The sequence below is a fragment of the Osmerus mordax genome, chromosome 5 (assembly GCF_038355195.1).
Source record: "Osmerus mordax isolate fOsmMor3 chromosome 5, fOsmMor3.pri, whole genome shotgun sequence".
Lineage (NCBI taxonomy): Eukaryota > Metazoa > Chordata > Actinopteri > Osmeriformes > Osmeridae > Osmerus > Osmerus mordax.
Window position 1 is genome coordinate 3,238,107 of NC_090054.1, and position 19,109 is coordinate 3,257,215.

General features: G+C 48.4%; 1 protein-coding gene across 1 annotated transcript in view; it reads left to right on the forward strand.

Annotated features, from left to right (window-relative positions):
- The window catches only part of adgrb3 (adhesion G protein-coupled receptor B3), a 139,908-nt gene that overhangs the window by 54,573 nt on the left and 66,226 nt on the right, over positions 1-19,109 (forward strand). Inside the window, exons 3-9 of the mRNA XM_067236023.1 lie at positions 1,406-1,567; positions 4,249-4,413; positions 7,087-7,251; positions 9,385-9,549; positions 11,556-11,657; positions 14,800-14,906; positions 17,186-17,380. Of these exons, the coding sequence (XP_067092124.1) occupies positions 1,406-1,567; positions 4,249-4,413; positions 7,087-7,251; positions 9,385-9,549; positions 11,556-11,657; positions 14,800-14,906; positions 17,186-17,380 (1,061 nt within the window). The remainder of the gene's footprint in view (positions 1-1,405; positions 1,568-4,248; positions 4,414-7,086; positions 7,252-9,384; positions 9,550-11,555; positions 11,658-14,799; positions 14,907-17,185; positions 17,381-19,109) is intronic.

Sequence of the window (19,109 nt, forward strand, 5' to 3'; positions counted from 1 at the left end):
TTTAAAGAAATAATTTAGATTACAAAAATAAAAATATGTAAATTTATACAAATAGCAATACATACACTGACCAATCGGTATTGTGGAGAAGTGAAGTAAGTTTTTTTTCTTCTCAGAATAAAAACATAATTTTTATAATAACATTAACTATACACAACATCAATAATTCAAGAATGGTAAAATAGGATTGCCGTTAACTGGATGCCGTTGGGCCCAATGCAATCTAATCCGCCATCAAATGTAAGTAATCATTTATCTTGACGGAGTCACACACTCAAGCAACCAATTACACAATGACGCTGTGTATCAGTGACACTTCACAACAGACCCTCCAGTCAGCTCTCGATCAATCACTCAAACCGCTGCTGCAACCCAGCTCATTAGGACTATAATATAAAGATACAGAAAAGATAGTGAAGCTTATTTCATGCTCTGTGTTATGCCCCTGAAAATAGCTGTGATGTGCTGAATAAAGCAGGGCTTGAATTCTTCAACATTCCCCTCTCTACCCTTGGGGTTAAAAGATTTTTTGATTTTTTTTTATCAATCCTTCGCTAATGTGCGTTAGACCTTTCATGGTTGTCAAGGAAACAGCACTCTGGACTCCATCATGGAGTGGGATCTCAGCTGTACTGAGGGGATCTACACACCAGACTTCTTTGTGAACTAACACTCATTAAAAACTCAGTTTTATCTCCCTGGTAGACCTCCTTGCATGCATCATGTTATTTTTATATATTTTTATGTGTGTTTTGGATATTTTAATTTGTGGCTTTTTGGGCTTTTTATCTGGTCTTTAGTTATATTTTGTGCATGTATCATTTCGAAAGATCTTGACTAGGCTGAATTGAATTATAGACCAATGTAGCACCCTCGTCATGTTTCGAAGCTTCCTTTTATCAATCAGAGCTAATCATAAAGCTACCTGTCTGGACAGCTTTTCTGTGATCTTTGACTAAATGTCATTTAAACAGATTTTGACGCTCAAAATAACCAGGATTTTAAACAGCCCAGATTCTGAAGATAACCTGACACATTTGTTTCCAAATTAATCAATTCAGCCAGTCTGCATCGACATTGAGGTGAAATTGAAAAAAAAAAATATATATGTATTGTGTCACAAACCTGTACAAAACTAGCTTCTGATCTCTTTAAATCTTTAATCAATGATCACACTATGCTGGATTATCCCAGAATGATAATGTTAACCCTTTCCCTAGTTAGTATCACCTAGTTAGAGATCCCTTCTTCTGTGTAGCCTTCTGATGTCACTTCCCCTTTTTTTACCTCACCTTCCTGCTCGTCCTGGCCCCGCCCCGCCCCGCCCTGCCCTGCTATCCCCGCCCCTGGGCAGTCATGTGACCACGATGCTGCGTTTAACGTGTGTCACCCTTCTCCCACACAGGTGACTCTGGTGCAGAGGAGTGGTCCCAGTGGAGCTCATGCTCTGTGTCATGCGGTCAAGGGTCGCAGGTGCGCACAAGAACATGTGTCACACCATACGGAACACACTGCACCGGCCCTTTAAGAGAATCAAGGGTTTGCAATAACACTGCCCCCTGTCCAGGTAGTGTTAGACGCAGAATCTTCAATGTTAACGCCTTTCTCTCTCTCTCTCTCTCTCTCTCTCTCTCTCTCTCTCTCTCTCTCTCTCTCTCTCTCTCTCTCTCTTTCTCTCTCTCTCTCTCTCTCTCTCTCTTTCTGTCTGATTTTAACAACAAAAAGTCTTGTTGATGTTGATGTTGATCGCTTTGATGAATGTGATGCTATTATAATAATTATTGTTATTATTATTGTCATTATTATTTTATATTTTGGTAATGTTTTCTGGTTGTTTAGTTGCATGTGTGTTATTTTCCATTAGTGGTGTGTTTGTGTTTTTCCATACCGCACCATAGAATGAGTCATGTCATCTCCTGCTCCTGCCAGCCAGAGACAGGTGTGTGGGGGGGGGGCATGGGACTGTGGGACTGGGACACTCTCATGCATGTCTCCAGGCTGTTTGCTTTAAAGGTCAAGGTCAACACTTTCTCTAATATTTACTCTTTTTTTTTGTCTTTTTTATTTTTTTTACTAGGACACTGCAGGGCTTGTCAGGCACAACATAGACTGGCACATCAGATGAGTCATGGCTGGTTTTAGGGGATTGAGAATGCCCAGTTAGGTAGACTGTATACCTCAGTTACAGCTCTTTAGGCTGTAATGTATTGTTTTATGCTGGATCCGGAGGGATTGTGATTTACATCAAGACAACCAAGTTATTGTTGGTGACTTGTGTGTAACTAGCAAAATGTTTTGCACTACTTAGCATATAATGGGAAGCAAGTAAGCTATTTAATGTGTGTCATGATAAGTACACGTTACCACAAAAAGCCATGTCAGTTCTTTCAGTGAGTCTTTGAATAACACATTTTCATGAGTCGCTCAGTGGGACTACTTTCTTTCATCTCGATCGAGCAGAAAAGGACTCAGAAATGCCAGTGAATCAAAGAGAGTTTAGGACTTTTTCTTTTCAGAACTCTTGCAAATAGGGCACTCTGACATTTCAATGTTCCTCACATTAACTGTGACATTAGCAAGTGTAGGGTTGCTGGTATTCGTAGAGGTCAGCAGTTTTCGGTACTTCATTCTCTCTATATATATATATATATATAAATAAATATATATATATAAAAAGTTTGACTGAAATTTTACAACCCTCGGAATGGTTCCTTCATACGGTCATTTGCCAGTGAGTCGGCACCCGGAGCGAGCTGAACCGTGCATGCTAAGCCTGTTCCCCCTTTACTCAAACAATCCCTGCACTTGGCCGGACACCAGGTAGCGTGCTGAATGGAAATGAAGAATGATGAGGACTTAAGAAGCAGAAGTTATAGAGCCGCCCAAATAAATCCATGTTTCTCCCTTGGTGCAGCTCAGGCCGCAGCCTAATGGACTAAGCAGTTTCCTGGGTAATGTGCCGTTGTTTTAGAGAGGAATGCAGACGGGCGCTGTCGTGAAATCGACAGCAGTCATATTAAGCTTCGTATTTGCCTCAGTCAAATAGTTTCAAGGGCAAAATAGTAGAGCAGGTTTCCACAGTATACTTTGCTACATTTCAGTCCACTCGATGCCCCTCTAAATATAGAGTTTTCTTGCAGAGGGAAGCTGGGAGCTTTCCTACACAAATGAGATGAAGGATATGTAACCTCCAGATACCAAAGACGAGATGAGATTGGAACAAGAAGTACGCTTTTCTGCCTATTCGATGGGTTCTCGGTGGTTTGTCAGCCAAGTAAAGGCTTTTTGTTCAGAGAGTCCTCCTTTTGGAGCAGGGAACACAGCGTGTTCTTTCAGATTGTATCTTCTTATGAGGACATACAGACAGATAACAAGTGCTTCATTATGATCGACTCCGTGAGCCCGCGGTAGTTGCATTCCGACGCCGCCCTCAACCCTCCAGCCCGCGCCTCGCACGGGGCTCGGGGAATTTGCTTTTAATTAACAGTGTTTGAGAGGGATTTGCGTTTTCATAAAGCAATCAGAAGTCTGAAAGAGGGATACGCCACTCGAAGAGGAAGCTGAGCTCCCGCTGAACCTCTGGTGACCAGATTACATTTGCTCCTAAGTGAAGGCGAGCCTGGGACAGTTACAAGTGAACGTGCCAGAGCTGATCCAGACAGTGTGCTGCTCTGCAGGGGTAAACCACATCAGCCATTAGTCAGCGCGGGCCTCCCTGCCAGCTCAGTGGTTCAGCGTGTCGCGTGGTTTTCCCTGTGCCAGCTTAGGTTCCCGAGTGTTGGATCAGCTTCAGACAACAGGTAAAGAAGAAGACCCCCCTGCTGTACACAGCCAGGTGCTGTTTTAAAGGCTGTTTGCTGTGTGCTGTTCATCCCTCTGCCTCTACCGTAACACAGAGGACCTCTCATGTCCAGATACGTGGGCCCTGTCTGAATGTCCCTAACACGCCTCTTGCCCTTCCTACCTTCCTGCCTGTTCCCTAAGCGCCGGTCTTTAATCACTCCACCAGTGAAAACTGAGACTCAGGGATCTCTCTTAGACAGATCCATCACTTTGAAGATCCCCACAGTAAATGTAATCTATGTGTTACAGTAGAGTGCTCCTTGAAGGGCCGAATGAATGAAGGAGGGAAGGAAGGAAGATAGGAAGAAAGGAAGGAAGGAATGGAGGAAGGAAGGATTGAGGCAGTGTTAGAGTATTGGGAGAGAGACCAGTGACTGGGCTCTGACCCCTTCTCTTTGTCCGCAGTGCACGGCGTGTGGGACGAGTGGTCGCCATGGAGCTTGTGCTCCTTCACGTGTGGGCGTGGCCACCGCACGCGTACCAGGATGTGTGCCCCGCCCCAACATGGCGGCCGAGCCTGCGACGGACCGGAGACCCAGAGCAAACTCTGCAACATCGCCCTGTGTCCAGGTCAGCTGTCTGGCCAGCATGCACGCTGTGGCAGGGAACTGTGTGTCATGTGTAGTATGTATGTATGTATGTAGGAGGAGTCAGGTGGCTTAGCGGTGAGGGAATCGGGCTAGTAATCCGAAGGTTGCCAGTTCGATTCCCGGTCATGCCAACTGACGTTGTGTCCTTGGGCAAGGGGAATTGCCCAAGGGCTTGCCTCGGGGGAATGTCCCTGTACTTACTGTAAGTCGCTCTGGATAAGAGTGGATAAGAGTGTCTACTAAATGTAAATGTATGTATGTATGTATGTATGTAGCATGAATAGTTTGTATATAGCATGTATATAGCATGTACATAGTTTGTATATGTCGTGTATGTCGTTTGTATGTGTTGTGCATATATAGTTTGTATGTATTGATTAAACCTCGATCATGTAAAGATGTAGCTCTGAAACGGTGATGCATAACTAACAATGGAGCAACTAACACTCCCTTTTCAGCAGAATTCTAACATTTGCAAATGCCAAACCACATTTGTATCATACCACAGAACTCCCTCTTCATGGAATATGGGTACAATTGACCTGTATAACGCAATTTAGGGGCTTAACCCACAGTGCACAAACGTTGTTCTTGTGCCAGTCTGAAAGCAGTTAGGACCAGGACACGTCAGTGAAGGTGCGGATGTTTGTGAGGTAGGTGCTGAGCTCTGATAGGTTCAGACAGAAGGTTCCTTCCCTTCGTGAGTGGAGAGCCCCCCGATCTGGCCGCTTACACGCGACGACCCATTTAAAGCAGAATTCTCCTCTCACATAATCGCACGGCTTGAGAACGGCCGTCATAGAGTCAACACTGTCATGCTGAAGTGAAAATCACTTAGCCGCAATTGCCCGTGAATGGTAAGCAGATTAGCGATGATGAGTTTTTCCACATTGCAAATGTTGGCTTTGCTATGGTTACTGATAGACTTCTCCCCATTCAGTCTGCTTTGTTTTCAAGGGATGGCCATTCAAGAGAGGGGCAATTAGCAGCAATTTCCCTGAGTAAATGTTCCTTGTTTTTGTGCTGAGCATCGTAGCCTAGCTATGCAGAGGTGGATCTGCTGAGCTCTCGGAAACTGACCTTGAGGAGGAGTGTGACGATGACACTGTGGCTCTCATTAACTTTCATTGTTTTGTTTCCTGTTATACGTGAAGATGTTCTTTTTTCTTTCCTTCTGCTGAGCAGTCTCTCTGTCCTCCTCTCCACGCCCTGCCTCTGTCCTCCTCTCCACGCCCTGCCTCTGTCCTCCTCTCCACGCCCTGCCTCTCTCCTCCTCTCCACGCCCTGCCTCTGTCCTCCTCTCCACTCCCTGCCTCTGTCCTCTCCACGCCATGCCTCTCTCCTCCTCCCCACGCCCTGCCTCTGTCCTCCTCTCCACGCCCTGCCTCTGTCCTCCTCTCCACGCCCTGCCTCTGTCCTCCTCTCCACGCTCTGCCTCTGTCCTCCTCTCCACTCCCTGCCTCTGTCCTCCTCTCCACGCCCTGCCTCTGTCCTCTCCACGCCCTGCCTCTGTCCTCCTCTCCACGCCCTGCCTCTCTCCTCCTCTCCACGCCCTGCCTCTCTCCTCCTCTCCACGCCCTGCCTCTGTCCTCCTCTCCACGCCCTGCCTCTGTCCTCCTCTCCACGCCCTGCCTCTGTCCTCCTCTCCACGCCCTGCCTCTGCCCTCCTCTCCACGCCCTGCCTCTCTCCTCCTCTCCACGCCCTGCCTCTCTCCTCCTCTCCTTGCCCTGCCTCTGTCCTCCTCTCCACTCCCTGCCTCTGTCCTCTTCTCCACTCCCTGCCTGTCTCCTCCTTTCCATGCCCTGCCTCTCTCCTCCTCTCCACGCCCTGCCTCTCTCCTCCTCTCCACGCCCTGCCTCTCTCCTCCTCTCCACGCCCTGCCTCTCTCCTCCTCTCCTTGCCCTGCCTCTGTCCTCCTCTCCACTCCCTGCCTCTGTCCTCTTCTCCACTCCCTGCCTCTGTCCTCTTCTCCACTCCCTGCCTCTCTCCTCCTTTCCACGCCCTGCCTCTCTCCTCCTCTCCACGCCCTGCCTCTCTCCTCCTCTCCACGCCCTGCCTCTGTCCTCTCCACGCCCTGCCTCTGTCCTCCACCCCCTGCCTCTCTCCTCCTCTCCACGCCCTGCCTCTCTCCTCCTCTTCACGGTGGGCACCGGCTTGACGGAAATCGGAAAAAAAGAAGGTTGTAATTTTAGCAGTAGAAAGGTTTCAGACTGAATTATTTTCTGATTCCTAACGTTTCACCTAGAACCCTTTTCAGTTTCAAAAGAACTGTGGTGTGTTCTAAAAACGCCACAGAGTGTATTCCACCTGCAGTCACAGGGTTCTCTCTGGGTTCTAACTGCAGTTATAGGGTTCTATCTGGGTTCTGTCTTAAGAAGTCTTACGCTCCAGAAGGTGTTCTCCCCTCCGTGACGTGTCAGCCAATGCTAGATGTTTTACTCTTGTGAAGTCACTGATACTGACACGCTGCTGTGGCCTGATGTTTGTTTTAAGTTTGGCAATTCAGTTCAGAGTCATGGATATTTACACCTCTCTTTCTCTTTCTTTCTTTTCCTCTTTTTCTCTCTCTGTCCCCTCCCCTCCTCTCCTCCCCTCTCTCTCTCCCCCCCTCCCCTCCCCTCCCCTCTCTCCCCCTCGTCTCCCCCGGGCCAGTGGACGGCCAGTGGCAGGAGTGGAGCTCGTGGAGTGACTGTTCGGTGACGTGTGCCAACGGGACCCAGCAGAGGACGCGGCAGTGCTCAGCAGCTGCCCACGGGGGCTCCGAGTGCCGGGGCCACTGGGCAGAGAGCCGGGAGTGCTACAACCCTGACTGCACCGGTAGGCAGCTGCTCCGGGTCCCTGGGCCCCCCTGCCCCCCCCCCCCCCCCCCACACACACACACACACACACAAGTCCATTTGCTAATTATTACTACGTGTGTAGAGAGACACACACACACGCGTGTGGACTCCAAGCCCTGCCGCACACACACAGTGCTGCGTACAAAGACGCACACACGCACGCAGACTCCCGGATTAAAACACACGCAGTGCTGCACACAAACACACAAACACACTTAAAGCAACTTTATTGTCCTTGTGTCGCATTACAATAAACAGTTGAAATCTGCCCCTTGAGTACAAAACTGCTTTACGCTTGTCAATCTGACTTGGAAAGTGTACCACACCAACTCCACAAAGCGCTCAATATAGCATTTCGTTCAGGGTTCACATAAATCCCACTATGCACTCTGTGAAAAAGGCCAGGCACTGCCAGTAGAAAGCAGTTGTACTACACGCAGTCCTTTTAGGGTTGCACACTGGTACTGATTCTGAGGGACAAGCCAGAGAGTGGCCCTGAGGCAAGCACTGTTGTGTCAACTGAACACCAGAACGAACGATCCCTTGTCAGTCACAGCCGTGAGAAAAAGGTTATCTTGAGATGACGGCTCAAGTCCGATTTGAGCGATTGCGAGGTGGCGCTGGCTGTCGTCTCTGAATGCCAGATAGCGCGGCTGCAGGCTGCAGATCCTGGAGGGGTAGGATCCTGAGTGATGGCCATGCTGAAGACCAAGTCCCTACAATTGGATTTGAGAAAATCCAGTTCAACATAGTGTGTATTATTCATGTAAGTCGGCTTGAGCTGTTCAGAGCTGTCTGTCTCAGTCTTTTGGTATCACACACACACACATTTAGATGTCAGCTTAGCAGACTCTGCCAGACCCAGAGTTAGTTGTTAGAAAAAAACTCTCTCATCCTTCCCATTGAACACAAATCTTCAGTGTGATTATTGTACAAATTGGAACAACACCGTACATTAAGGTTCAAATAAGTACAATGTACAATGTACATAGCGGTACCCATATTAGTAGCCATATTGTAGTGACATGGAACCTGCTGTGAGGTTGTACTTCATTTACATTTACATTTAGTCATTTAGCAGACGCTCTTATCCAGAGCGACTTACAGTAAGTACAGGGACATTCCCAAGGATCCTTGGGAATGTCCACAACGTCAGTTCGCATGACCGGGAATCGAACTGGCAACCTTCGGATTACTAGCCCGACTCCCTCACCGCTCAGCCACCTGACTTCAGTACGATCTAGCGGTACAAGTTTTCACACATTAGTGGAATGTGGATTGCTTTTAGAGGAGCCTCTTGTGAACCAGGAATGTAACCACTCTCTCTATTTCAAACGCATCGAGGTTAGTTCTAGGACGTGTGTGTATGTGTGTGTGAGCAGTACTGTAAGTGTATGTCAAAGACAGGAGAGTGGATTGTGTTCCTCCCTCCGGGTATCTTTGGTACCTTCAGACAAGGGCATATGATTTACTGGCAGGCTGAGGGAGAACAGATGGTTGTTTTTTCGAATGCAAGATTTTACAATGTTCATTAAAAGACCATAAAACATGTTGCTGCTTTGAGAAACTTTACCATCGAATGTGTTTTAATATTAGCAAATTATGAGCCTGTAAACAGACAGTCCTCTCAATCATAGCAGACAGGTTCCCCATTACTAATACCAAGTATTATCACCATGATTTCGATAATTGAACCCGGCTACAATTTTGGGTGGATTTCTTTTCTTTTCTTGACCGGTTCCCTGGGTACAATAAAAATAAGTTGGCATGTCCAGAGAATTGGAGCAATTTTCTGGTCCATTGTGAAACGGCTGAACCACGTATTTTTGAGACACTTATTATAATTGCAGTCTTGGTTCTCGGTGGGGGGTCGGGGATGTGGGGTGGGGGGGTGTAGGGAGGTGGGGGGCTGGCCACACCCCAGGTCACCCCCCATGACATGGTACACGGGAGGCAGAGACGATCATGGGACGTCCAATGTTCTCTAAGGCTGTGTGTGTAACTTTGATTGGTCAGATTGCGTTCTTGAAGGGTGTGTGTATTAACTGTGATTGGTCAGATTGCTTTCTCCAAGGCTGTGTGTGTAACTGTGATTGGCTCTCCTCTTCAGCCAACGGCCAGTGGAACCCCTGGGGCCCGTGGAGTGGCTGCTCCAAGTCATGTGACGGAGGCTGGCAGAAGCGGGCGCGTGTGTGCCAAGGCGCAGCCGTCACCGGGCAACAATGCGAGGGCACGGGGGAGGAAGTCCGCAAGTGCAGTGACCAGCGTTGCCCAGGTAACCCAAAGAATAATTGAGCTCTGAGAGTTAATTAAGTCGTTGTGAGGAGAGGGGAGAGAGACAGGAGAGAGAGACAGGAGAAAGAGACAGGGGAGAAAGAGGGAGGAGAGAGAGGGAGGAGAGAGAGAGGGGAGAGAGAGAGGAGAGAAAGAGAGAGAGAGAGAGAGAGAGAGAGAGAGAGAGAGAGAGAGAGAGAGAGAGAGAGAGAGAGAGAGAGAGAGAGAGAGAGAGAGAGAGAATCAATCCTAAGGTTATGTTAAAGTTCTCCTGCTTTAATCTTTCAACTGAATTTGCCATGTTTGGTTGTTATAGTAATAGTTGTAATAGTATACCGATGTCCATAGTAATGATATGAATACTGTTTCTGTGGCTCCACCGTTGCTTTGGAAATATGAACATTTGTTTGTTAATGCTAATAACAAACAAATGCCAATTGAATTGAATTGAGAGAGAGAGAGAGAGAGAGAGAGAGAGAGAGAGAGAGAGAGAGAGAGAGAGAGAGAGGCAGGGTGGGGGTATGAGAGTGGGAGAGAGAGAGAATGAGACTGGATGAGAGTATGGAGATTATGATCTTCTTGTACCAAGTGACATGCTTGTGTGTGGGGGGGTTACCTTTGGGTGAGGTGTCATCAGCTGGCGGGAACAACACAGCCATCAGCAGAGAGCCTCGTCTCCTCTCCTGACGTCTCTCCTCCCTCTCCTTTCCTCATCTCCATCACTCATCTCTCCTTCATCCTCTCCTCCTCCCTCTCCAGTCCTCTCTGTGTTGGAGTAGGGGGATGAGATCTTCAGTCCAGTGATGCCATTCAATCACCCACTTCTTTCAATCTCCTCAGAGACCATTTCTATTGGTGTGACTAATGTGAAAACAAAGATGGCTTCTTTGGAGAGATAGAGACAGAGACATGGGAAAACACTGAGTACTCGATAGTCTCATGTACTGAAGTAGGGAACAAAGATGTCATTAGCATGCAGAGGGGGGATCATTAAGGTACAAACAGCAATATAGACCCCATATAGACTACAACAGAGACAACCCCATATAGACTGCAATAGAGACCAGCTCATATATAACACAATAGAGACCACCCCATATATAACACAATATAGACCACCCCATATACAACACAAGATAGAGACCACAATGGAGACCACAAAATGCAGTCCACACTATTAAGTGCAGGCCAGTCTGGGCTCCCTCTCTCCGTCACCCAGCTGAGTGACACCATGCAGATCCTGTCAGGACACTGGTCACTTCCTGGCTGTCATCTGGTCGTCACGTCTGTGACATTGTGACAGATCAGCAGTCACTCACTCAGAATGTTTAGATCATGACCGAACACAATGTGTAGATCATGACCGAGCTCAATGTGTAGATCATGACCGAGCACAATGTGTAGATCATGACCGAGCACAATGTGTAGATCATGACCGAGCACAATGTGTAGATCATGACCGAGCATAATGTGTAGATCATGACCGAGCTCAATGTGTAGATCATGACCGAGCACAATGTGTAGATCATGACCGAGCTCAATGTGTAGATCATGACCGAGCACAATGTGTAGATCATGACCGAGCTCAATGTGTAGATCATGACCGAGCTCAATGTGTAGATCATGACCGAGCTCAATGTGTAGATCATGACCGAGCACAATGTGTAGATCATGACCGAGCACTGTGTTTAGATTGTGACCGAGTAGGATCTTTGCATAAAATATGATAATGTATCCATTTTGAAGATGGCTTCATCCAAAGCTATGTAAAGGGGGATTTGAAACTGCAACGTCTTGATCTGCAATCCGATGCTGTTGCCACTGAGCTATCATCCTGCTGGTGTAGATACGTATCTCGGTAGATGGGTAATTCTGAGAGGTCTCAGGCACAATTAACCCTCTCAGGTAGCATTGGATTACAGCATCTTAAAAAAAAGAAATTCATGCATACTGGCTGCTCATTGGTTGGTAGATGGACGTATTGCTGAGTGTTTCTGTGACCCGCAGCCCCGTATGAGATCTGCCCGGAGGATTACGCTGCAGCCAGTGTCTGGAGGAGGACCCCTTCTGGGGAGATGGCCTTCAACAGGTGCCCGCCTAACGCCACAGGTAAACACACCTCCACCACTTCCTCCCCATAACACCACAGGTAAACACACCTCCATCACCTCCTCACACACAGGTAAACACACCTCCATCACCTCCTCCCCATAACACCACAGGTAAACACACCTCCATCACCTCCTCACACACAGGTAAACACACCTCCATCACCTCCTCACACACAGGTAAACACACCTCCATCACCTCCTCACACACAGGTAAACACACCTCCATCACCTCCTCACACACAGGTAAACACACCTCCATCACCTCCTCCCCATAACACCACAGGTAAACACACATCCACCACCTCCTCACACACAGGTAAACACACCTCCACCACCTCCTCACACACAGGTAAACACACCTCCACCACCTCCTCACACACAGGTAAACACACCTCCATCACCTCCTCACACACAGGTAAACACACCTCCACCACCTCCTCACACACAGGTAAACACACCTCCATCACCTCCTCACACACAGGTAAACACACCTCCATCACCTCCTCACACACAGGTAAACACACCTCCACCACCTCCTCACACACAGGTAAACACACCTCCATCACCTCCTCACACACAGGTAAACACACCTCCACCACCTCCTCACACACAGGTAAACACACCTCCACCACCTCCTCACACACAGGTAAACACACCTCCACCACCTCCTCACACACAGGTAAACACACCTCCATCCCCTCCTCACACACAGGTAAACACACCTCCACCACCTCCTCACACACAGGTAAACACACCTCCATCACCTCCTCACACACAGGTAAACACACATCCACCACCTCCTCACACACAGGTAAACACACCTCCATCACCTCCTCACACACAGGTAAACACACCTCCACCACCTCCTCACACACAGGTAAACACACCTCCACCACCTCCTCACACACAGGTAAACACACCTCCACCACCTCCTCACACACAGGTAAACACACCTCCACCACCTCCTCACACACAGGTAAACACACCTCCATCACCTCCTCACACACAGGTAAACACACCTCCATCACCTCCTCACACACAGGTAAACACACATCCACCACCTCCTCACACACAGGTAAACACACCTTCATCACCTCCTCACACACAGGTAAACACACCTCCATCACCTCCTCACACACAGGTAAACACACCTCCACCACCTCCTCACACACAGGTAAACACACCTCCATCACCTCCTCACACACAGGTAAACACACCTCCACCACCTCCTCACACACAGGTAAACACACCTCCACCACCTCCTCCCCATAACACCACAGGTAAACACGCCTCCATCACCTCCTCACACACAGGTAAACACACCTCCATCACCTCCTCCCCATAACACCACAGGTAAACACACCTCCATCACCTCCTCACACACAGGTAAACACACCTCCATCACCTCCTCACACACAGGTAAACACACCTCCATCACCTCCTCACACACAGGTAAACACACCTCCATCACCTCCTCACACACAGGTAAACACACCTCCACCACCTCCTCACACACAGGTAAACACACCTCCATCACCTCCTCACACACAGGTAAACACACCTCCATCACCTCCTCCATCCTACACTGATGGCTGTGAGGGGGTTGGGGCTGGAGGTACACTGCAAAAACTCTACATCTGAGTGTGATGATCTTTTATTTTATTTTAAATGTAGTTGGACTGGTTTCAAGTATAAATGGCTTGTCTAATGATTAAATGTAAGTAAAGGACACATTATGTTAAGAAATATTATCAAGTGAATTTGTCTTTCTGCACTGACAGACAAACGTACTTGTAAGACGAAACAAGCACATAACTAATTATACTGATATTTTTTCACTTAAATTTGATAGTTGCAGTGTAAGGTTCTGATGACTAGAGGAATTCTGTCACAGTGATGGTGAAGCTAGCGTGTGTGGGTGTGTAAAGGCAAATGTGTGTTTCTGTGTGTCTCGGGAAGTGTAGTGTGTGTGTGTGTGATAGGTGTGTGTGTGCGAGAGAGCAGGCAGATGTGATGGGAGGTGCGTGGGATGTGTGAAGGTAGTATGTGTGTGTGTGGGGGGTGGGGGGGGGGGTGAGAGAGAGAGAGAGAGAGAGAGAGAGCAGAGGACGTAGCAGTGTTGAGGGTGACTGAGGGGGGTGAGGGGGGTGGGGGGGAGTGTTCCTGAGGCCTCTCAGCTGGAGCACACACCTGATGTATGAAGAGCTCTGCAGCAGGCTCACACACACACACATAAACTCAAACTCTCTCACACGCACACAGGTACACACACGCACACAGGTACACACACACACATACACACACACACACACACATAAACACAAACTCTCTCACACACACACACACACAGGTACACACACACACACACACATAGGTGTGTGTGTGTGTGCATTTGTGTGTGTGTTTTAGCATTGTGTGTCAGGTTTGGCAAGGTGTGGGTGGATGTTGTGCTTGTGTTGCTATTCCAGGAAGTGTGTGTTGATGTGGGAGCCTGATGGGTAACTGTTCTTCTCATGTGAAGACATGCCGTGTTGCATTGAACACAGATGAAAGCACAGATGTTTTAAGAGGAGGTCTGGAGGGGAGGAGTGAGGGGGGGAGAGAGGGGGGGAGTGAGGGGGGGTGTTCTACTAAAGTATTCCCTCCAGCACTATAGCACAAACACTCACAACACTCACACAATCCCTCCCTCTCACTTTATCTCTCTATTGTTCTTTCACCTTTCTTCTCCCTCTCTCCTTCACTCTCTCTTTCTCTCTCTTTCTCTCTCTCTTTCACATGCTCTTACTCGGTCTCCCTCCTTCCCTCTCCATCTTCCTGTGCCCCTCTCTCACCCCAGTCTTACCCTCTCAGAGGAGAGGGAGAATGACAACAAAGAGAAGATGAGGCTCTTTTGAAGCGGAATTAATCTCTGTTTCCTTTCCTATTTTCTCCTTTGCCCTTACCCCCCCATCTCTCTCTCTCTCCTCCTGTAAATCCCTCTCTCCCCCACTCTCTCCCTCTACACGCCCTCTATATTTCTTTCAACACTACTGTGTCAACCCCCCTCCATCCCTCCCCTCCCGCCCCTTTGCCCCTACTCCCCTCCTACCCCCTTCTCCAATCTCACCTCTGCCCCGCTCCCTCTCTCCTGTTGCCAGGCACCACCAGTCGTCGCTGTGCTCTGGACGGCCGAGGCGTGGCCTTCTGGGAGCCGCCCAGCTACGCACGCTGCATCACTAACGACTTCAGATACCTGCAGCAATCAGTAAGCTCACTGCCCGCTGACTGGCTCACTGCCTCACACCTGAACTCACTGCCCGCTGACTGGCTCACTGCCTCACACCCGGGTGCCACTGGGTCTTCTGTTGCCTTCCCCACGCTCCCTCCAGCCTTCCATCCCTCCATCGCTCCATCCCTCCATCTTTCCATCACTCCATCGTTCTATCCCTCCATCCCTCCATTTAGTCACCCCTTCCTCAACCCTCCATCCCTCAACATAGACATATATACATGTCTATGTCCCTCAACCCCAATTAACTTGTGCTTCCTTTCCGTGTTCATTTAATCTCACTGGTGATACAGTGTGGTTATTTGTCTCCTGTCTAGACCAGCATAGTGGATAGAGTTTATGAGTGGTCAGGTCTAGAGCCTGTTAAATAATCTGCCTGTCATGCCAGGCCAAGAGCAGGTTTGACATTTAACAAAATAGAAGGACACTAAATAATGAAGGCAGGAAATACTGCCCTACTAGCCGTTTCAGTCAGCAGAGCTGGAGTTGAGTGCTGACTGCTAACCCCAGAACAGCACCACAAAATGTCACCACATCACCCCGACACAGCTCTCCTTTCCTCCTCTCCTCTTCTGTTGACTCAACCTCCTCTATCCTCTCCTCCTCCCCTCTTCCTCTCCTCTCCTCCACCTCTATTCTCTCCTCTTATCCTCTCTTCCTCTCCTCCCCCTACTCCTCTATCCTCTCCTCTCCTTTTCGCCTCCTGTCCTCCTCTGTGCTACCATGTTATCATTGTCACTCCTCTTCTCTGCTCCCCTACTCTTCTCCTTCCATTTCCTCTCCTACTCTCTGCTCCTCTCTCCTCCTCTCCCCCTCTCCTGGTCTCCTCCTCTCCTCTTCTCCTCCTCTCGTCCTCTCCTCCTCTCCTCCCCTCCTCTCCTCCTCTTCTCCTCCTCTCCTCCTCTTCTCCTCCTCTCCTCCTCTTCTCCTCTCCTCCTCTCCTCCGCTCTCCTCTTCTTCATGCTCTAGTTAACACTTTCAGACCTTCAGTGGCTCGACCTTAAACAGCAGCCAAATGAGGCCCGGTTTAGGGAGGAGGAGGGGATGGGTAGAGAGGGGGAGGGGTTGCGGTGAAGAGTAGGGGGTAGGAATTAAGGGATGGAGGAGAGGTGCAGAAGAGGATGTCTTCATTAAGCATCTGTCCTTGTGCTCCATTTGCTTTAATGTGCACCACAGTGTGTAAAAGTAAACGATTACCTTGTGTAGCATAGACTGGGAAAGAGAGAGGGTATGGAGGGTGGAGGACGAGCGGGGAGGAGAGAGAGGGCATGGAGGGAGGAGGACGAGCGGGGAGGAGAGAGAGGAGGAGGGAGGAGGATGAGCGGGGAGGAGAGAGAGGGCATGGAGGGAGGAGGACGAGCGGGGAGGAGAGAAAGGAGGAGGGAGAGAGAGGAGAATAGTGAGGGGGAATTGAGAGAAGAGAGCGGAGGAAGAGAGAGAAGGAGTGAGAGTAGAAGAGAGAAAAATATAATTGAGTTTTTGTACCCCCACTCAGTGATTTATTGATTGATTCATTATCATGATCAGGCCCAAACGTAAAACGTAGATATTTTTCACCTTTTCTGCGGTTATTCAGACTGAAAATCTGCGGAAATCTGTGGAAATCCGCTAGCCTTCCTGTTCTTATGTCGGAGCGACATAAGAACAGGCCGAATATGGTCGATAGAATGTTGACAGACTTTGCAAAAAAGTATTGATCCATCCTCATAAAGATGGCCTGGAAACTCCCTGGCACTGTCTATTGCTGTCATTTGGGTCGATAAGTGTTTCCTTTTCAATTCTTAGCATTTTTGGCTAACGTTTTAATAACAGAAACGTAATATGGAAAATGTAAATGACTAAATGTAAATGTAATATGGGTTGTAAAGTTTCTTTACATTTTGCCTCGGACCAATGCGTTCTACTTGGAAATCTGTGGGTTTTTGTCGGAATTCTACGTCTGCGTATTCCGTTTGGGCCTGGTCAAGATGTCTGCTCTGCTGTTTATACTTCCTGTCTACAGTATACTGTACATCTAAACAGTAAATATTGTATACTACAGTTAAAATCCTTCGAATACAAAATGTTACTGTGCATAGTTCAAGTATACAGTATACAGAATATTACCATGGGCAACACTTTACATGACTTGAATAAGGATGTAACAGCATATCAACATGGTAACATCTAGTACAGCATGTTTCTAGTCTCTGTCAGACTGTGGTGCTACTTGAGGATCCAAACGCCCCAAGTCCTCTGCTCTGCCTCTCCTGGAGGTTCAAGGCCACCTCGCCAAGGGCCAGAGACTGCTAGCGGGCGATGGCATGTCCCACGTCACCAAGAACCTGCTGGATCTCACCCAGAGAGGGAACTTCTATGCCGGGGACCTGCTCTGCTCTGTGGAGATCCTGAGGAACGTGACGGACACCTTCAGGAGGGCCAGCTACGAGCCGTCCTCCGACGACGTGCAGGTACACTGCTTACCTGTGAATGGTTGGTTAATTTGTGTGTTTGTCACAAAGGGTGACAGTAATAGTGAATGTAATAGTGACAGTAATGGTGACAGTAATGATGACAGTAATAGTGACAGTAATGGTGACAGTAATGGTGACAGTAATAGTGACAGTAATGGTGACAGTAATAGTGACAGTACTGGTGACAGTAATGGTGACAGTAATAGTGACAGTACTGGTGACAGTAATAGTGACAGTACTGGTGACAGTACTAGTGACAGTAATAGTGACAGTAATGGTGACAGTAATGGTGACAGTAATAGTGACAGTACTGGTGACAGTAATAGTGACAGTACTGGTGACAGTACTAGTGACAGTAATAGTGACAGTAATGGTGACAGTAATGGTGACAGTACTGGTGATAGTAATAGTGACAGTACTGGTGACAGTACTGGTGACAGTAATAGTGACAGTAATGGTGACAGTAATGCTGACAGTAATTGTGATAGTAATGGTGACAGTACTGGTGACAGTAATGGTGTAGATGTGTGTGTGTAGATGTGTGTGCCTGTGTGTGTAGATGTGTGTGTGTAGACGTGTGTGTAGATGTGTGTGTGTACATGTGTGTGTGTACATGTGTGTGCCTGTGTGTGTAGACGTGTGTGTAGATGTGTGTGTGTAGATGTGTGTGTGTGTAGATGTGTGCCCGGGTGTGTTTGTCTGGCTGAATACTTGATCCTCTCTGTGTCAATAGGATGATAGAGATTAGTCAAAAGCCCAACCTACATCTCCAATAAGATAATTTATGTCCTCTGTGTGGGTGTGTGTGCATGTGTCTGTGTGTTTGTCAGTGTGTGTGTGTCAGTGTGTGTGTGTGCGTGTGTCTATGCTAATGCAGTGTTAAAGTGGTTCACATTACCACCAGAGGGAGCATTAGTAGGAGAGGGGAGGAGAGGAGAGGAGAGGGGAGGGGAGGATAGGAGAGGGGAGGAGAGGGGAGGGGAGGAGAGGGGAGAAAGCGAGAGGAACGATTCCTGAACCCTCAGACCTCAACATCACCCCCATTCACTCCCATCCCTCCCCCCCCCCCCCCCCCCGCCCCCTCTCTGAAGACTCCCTCCTCATCCCGAGCCTGTGGAATCGTCTCTCTCATCCTGGTTGTCAGATTGTCTTAGACTCAGCCTCCTGGAGCCATGTTTTATCTGGAGGTGGTGAAGGAGGAGGTGGGGGGGGGGAGGGAGGAGGGCGGTTCGGACGAATGACATCACTTCCTGTTCTAGTGCAGCACTGCCGTACAGAAGGGGCTCTTTCTTGTCTGTTTAATTACTGGAGGGGGTCTTTCTCAGGCTACAGAGATGCTCATTTGGAGCTGGATCCAGAGTTTCTGTTTCTTTCTAACAGTGCTGACTTTGCTCACCCTCTTCCTCCCTCTCTTTCTCTCTCTCTCTCTCTGATTGGAGGGGTTGGAGAACCTTCTGCTTGTAATGCTTAGGCAGCCTACTGCCTGTGAATATGTTATTAACTGTGCATGCAGGAGTGTGTGTATGGTGCTTGTGTGTGTTTTGTGGCATGTTTAATGTATGTAGTCATGATATGTGTGTGTGTGCTCGTGTGTGTGTTTATGAGTGTGTCATGGAGGAAGCTTGGCCGTTTTATTTATAATGACATGAATATGTGTTCTTTACTGCTGAAGCTGTGTAGACATTTACAACATCTGCCCCCCCACTCTTTCTCTCTCCCCCCCCCT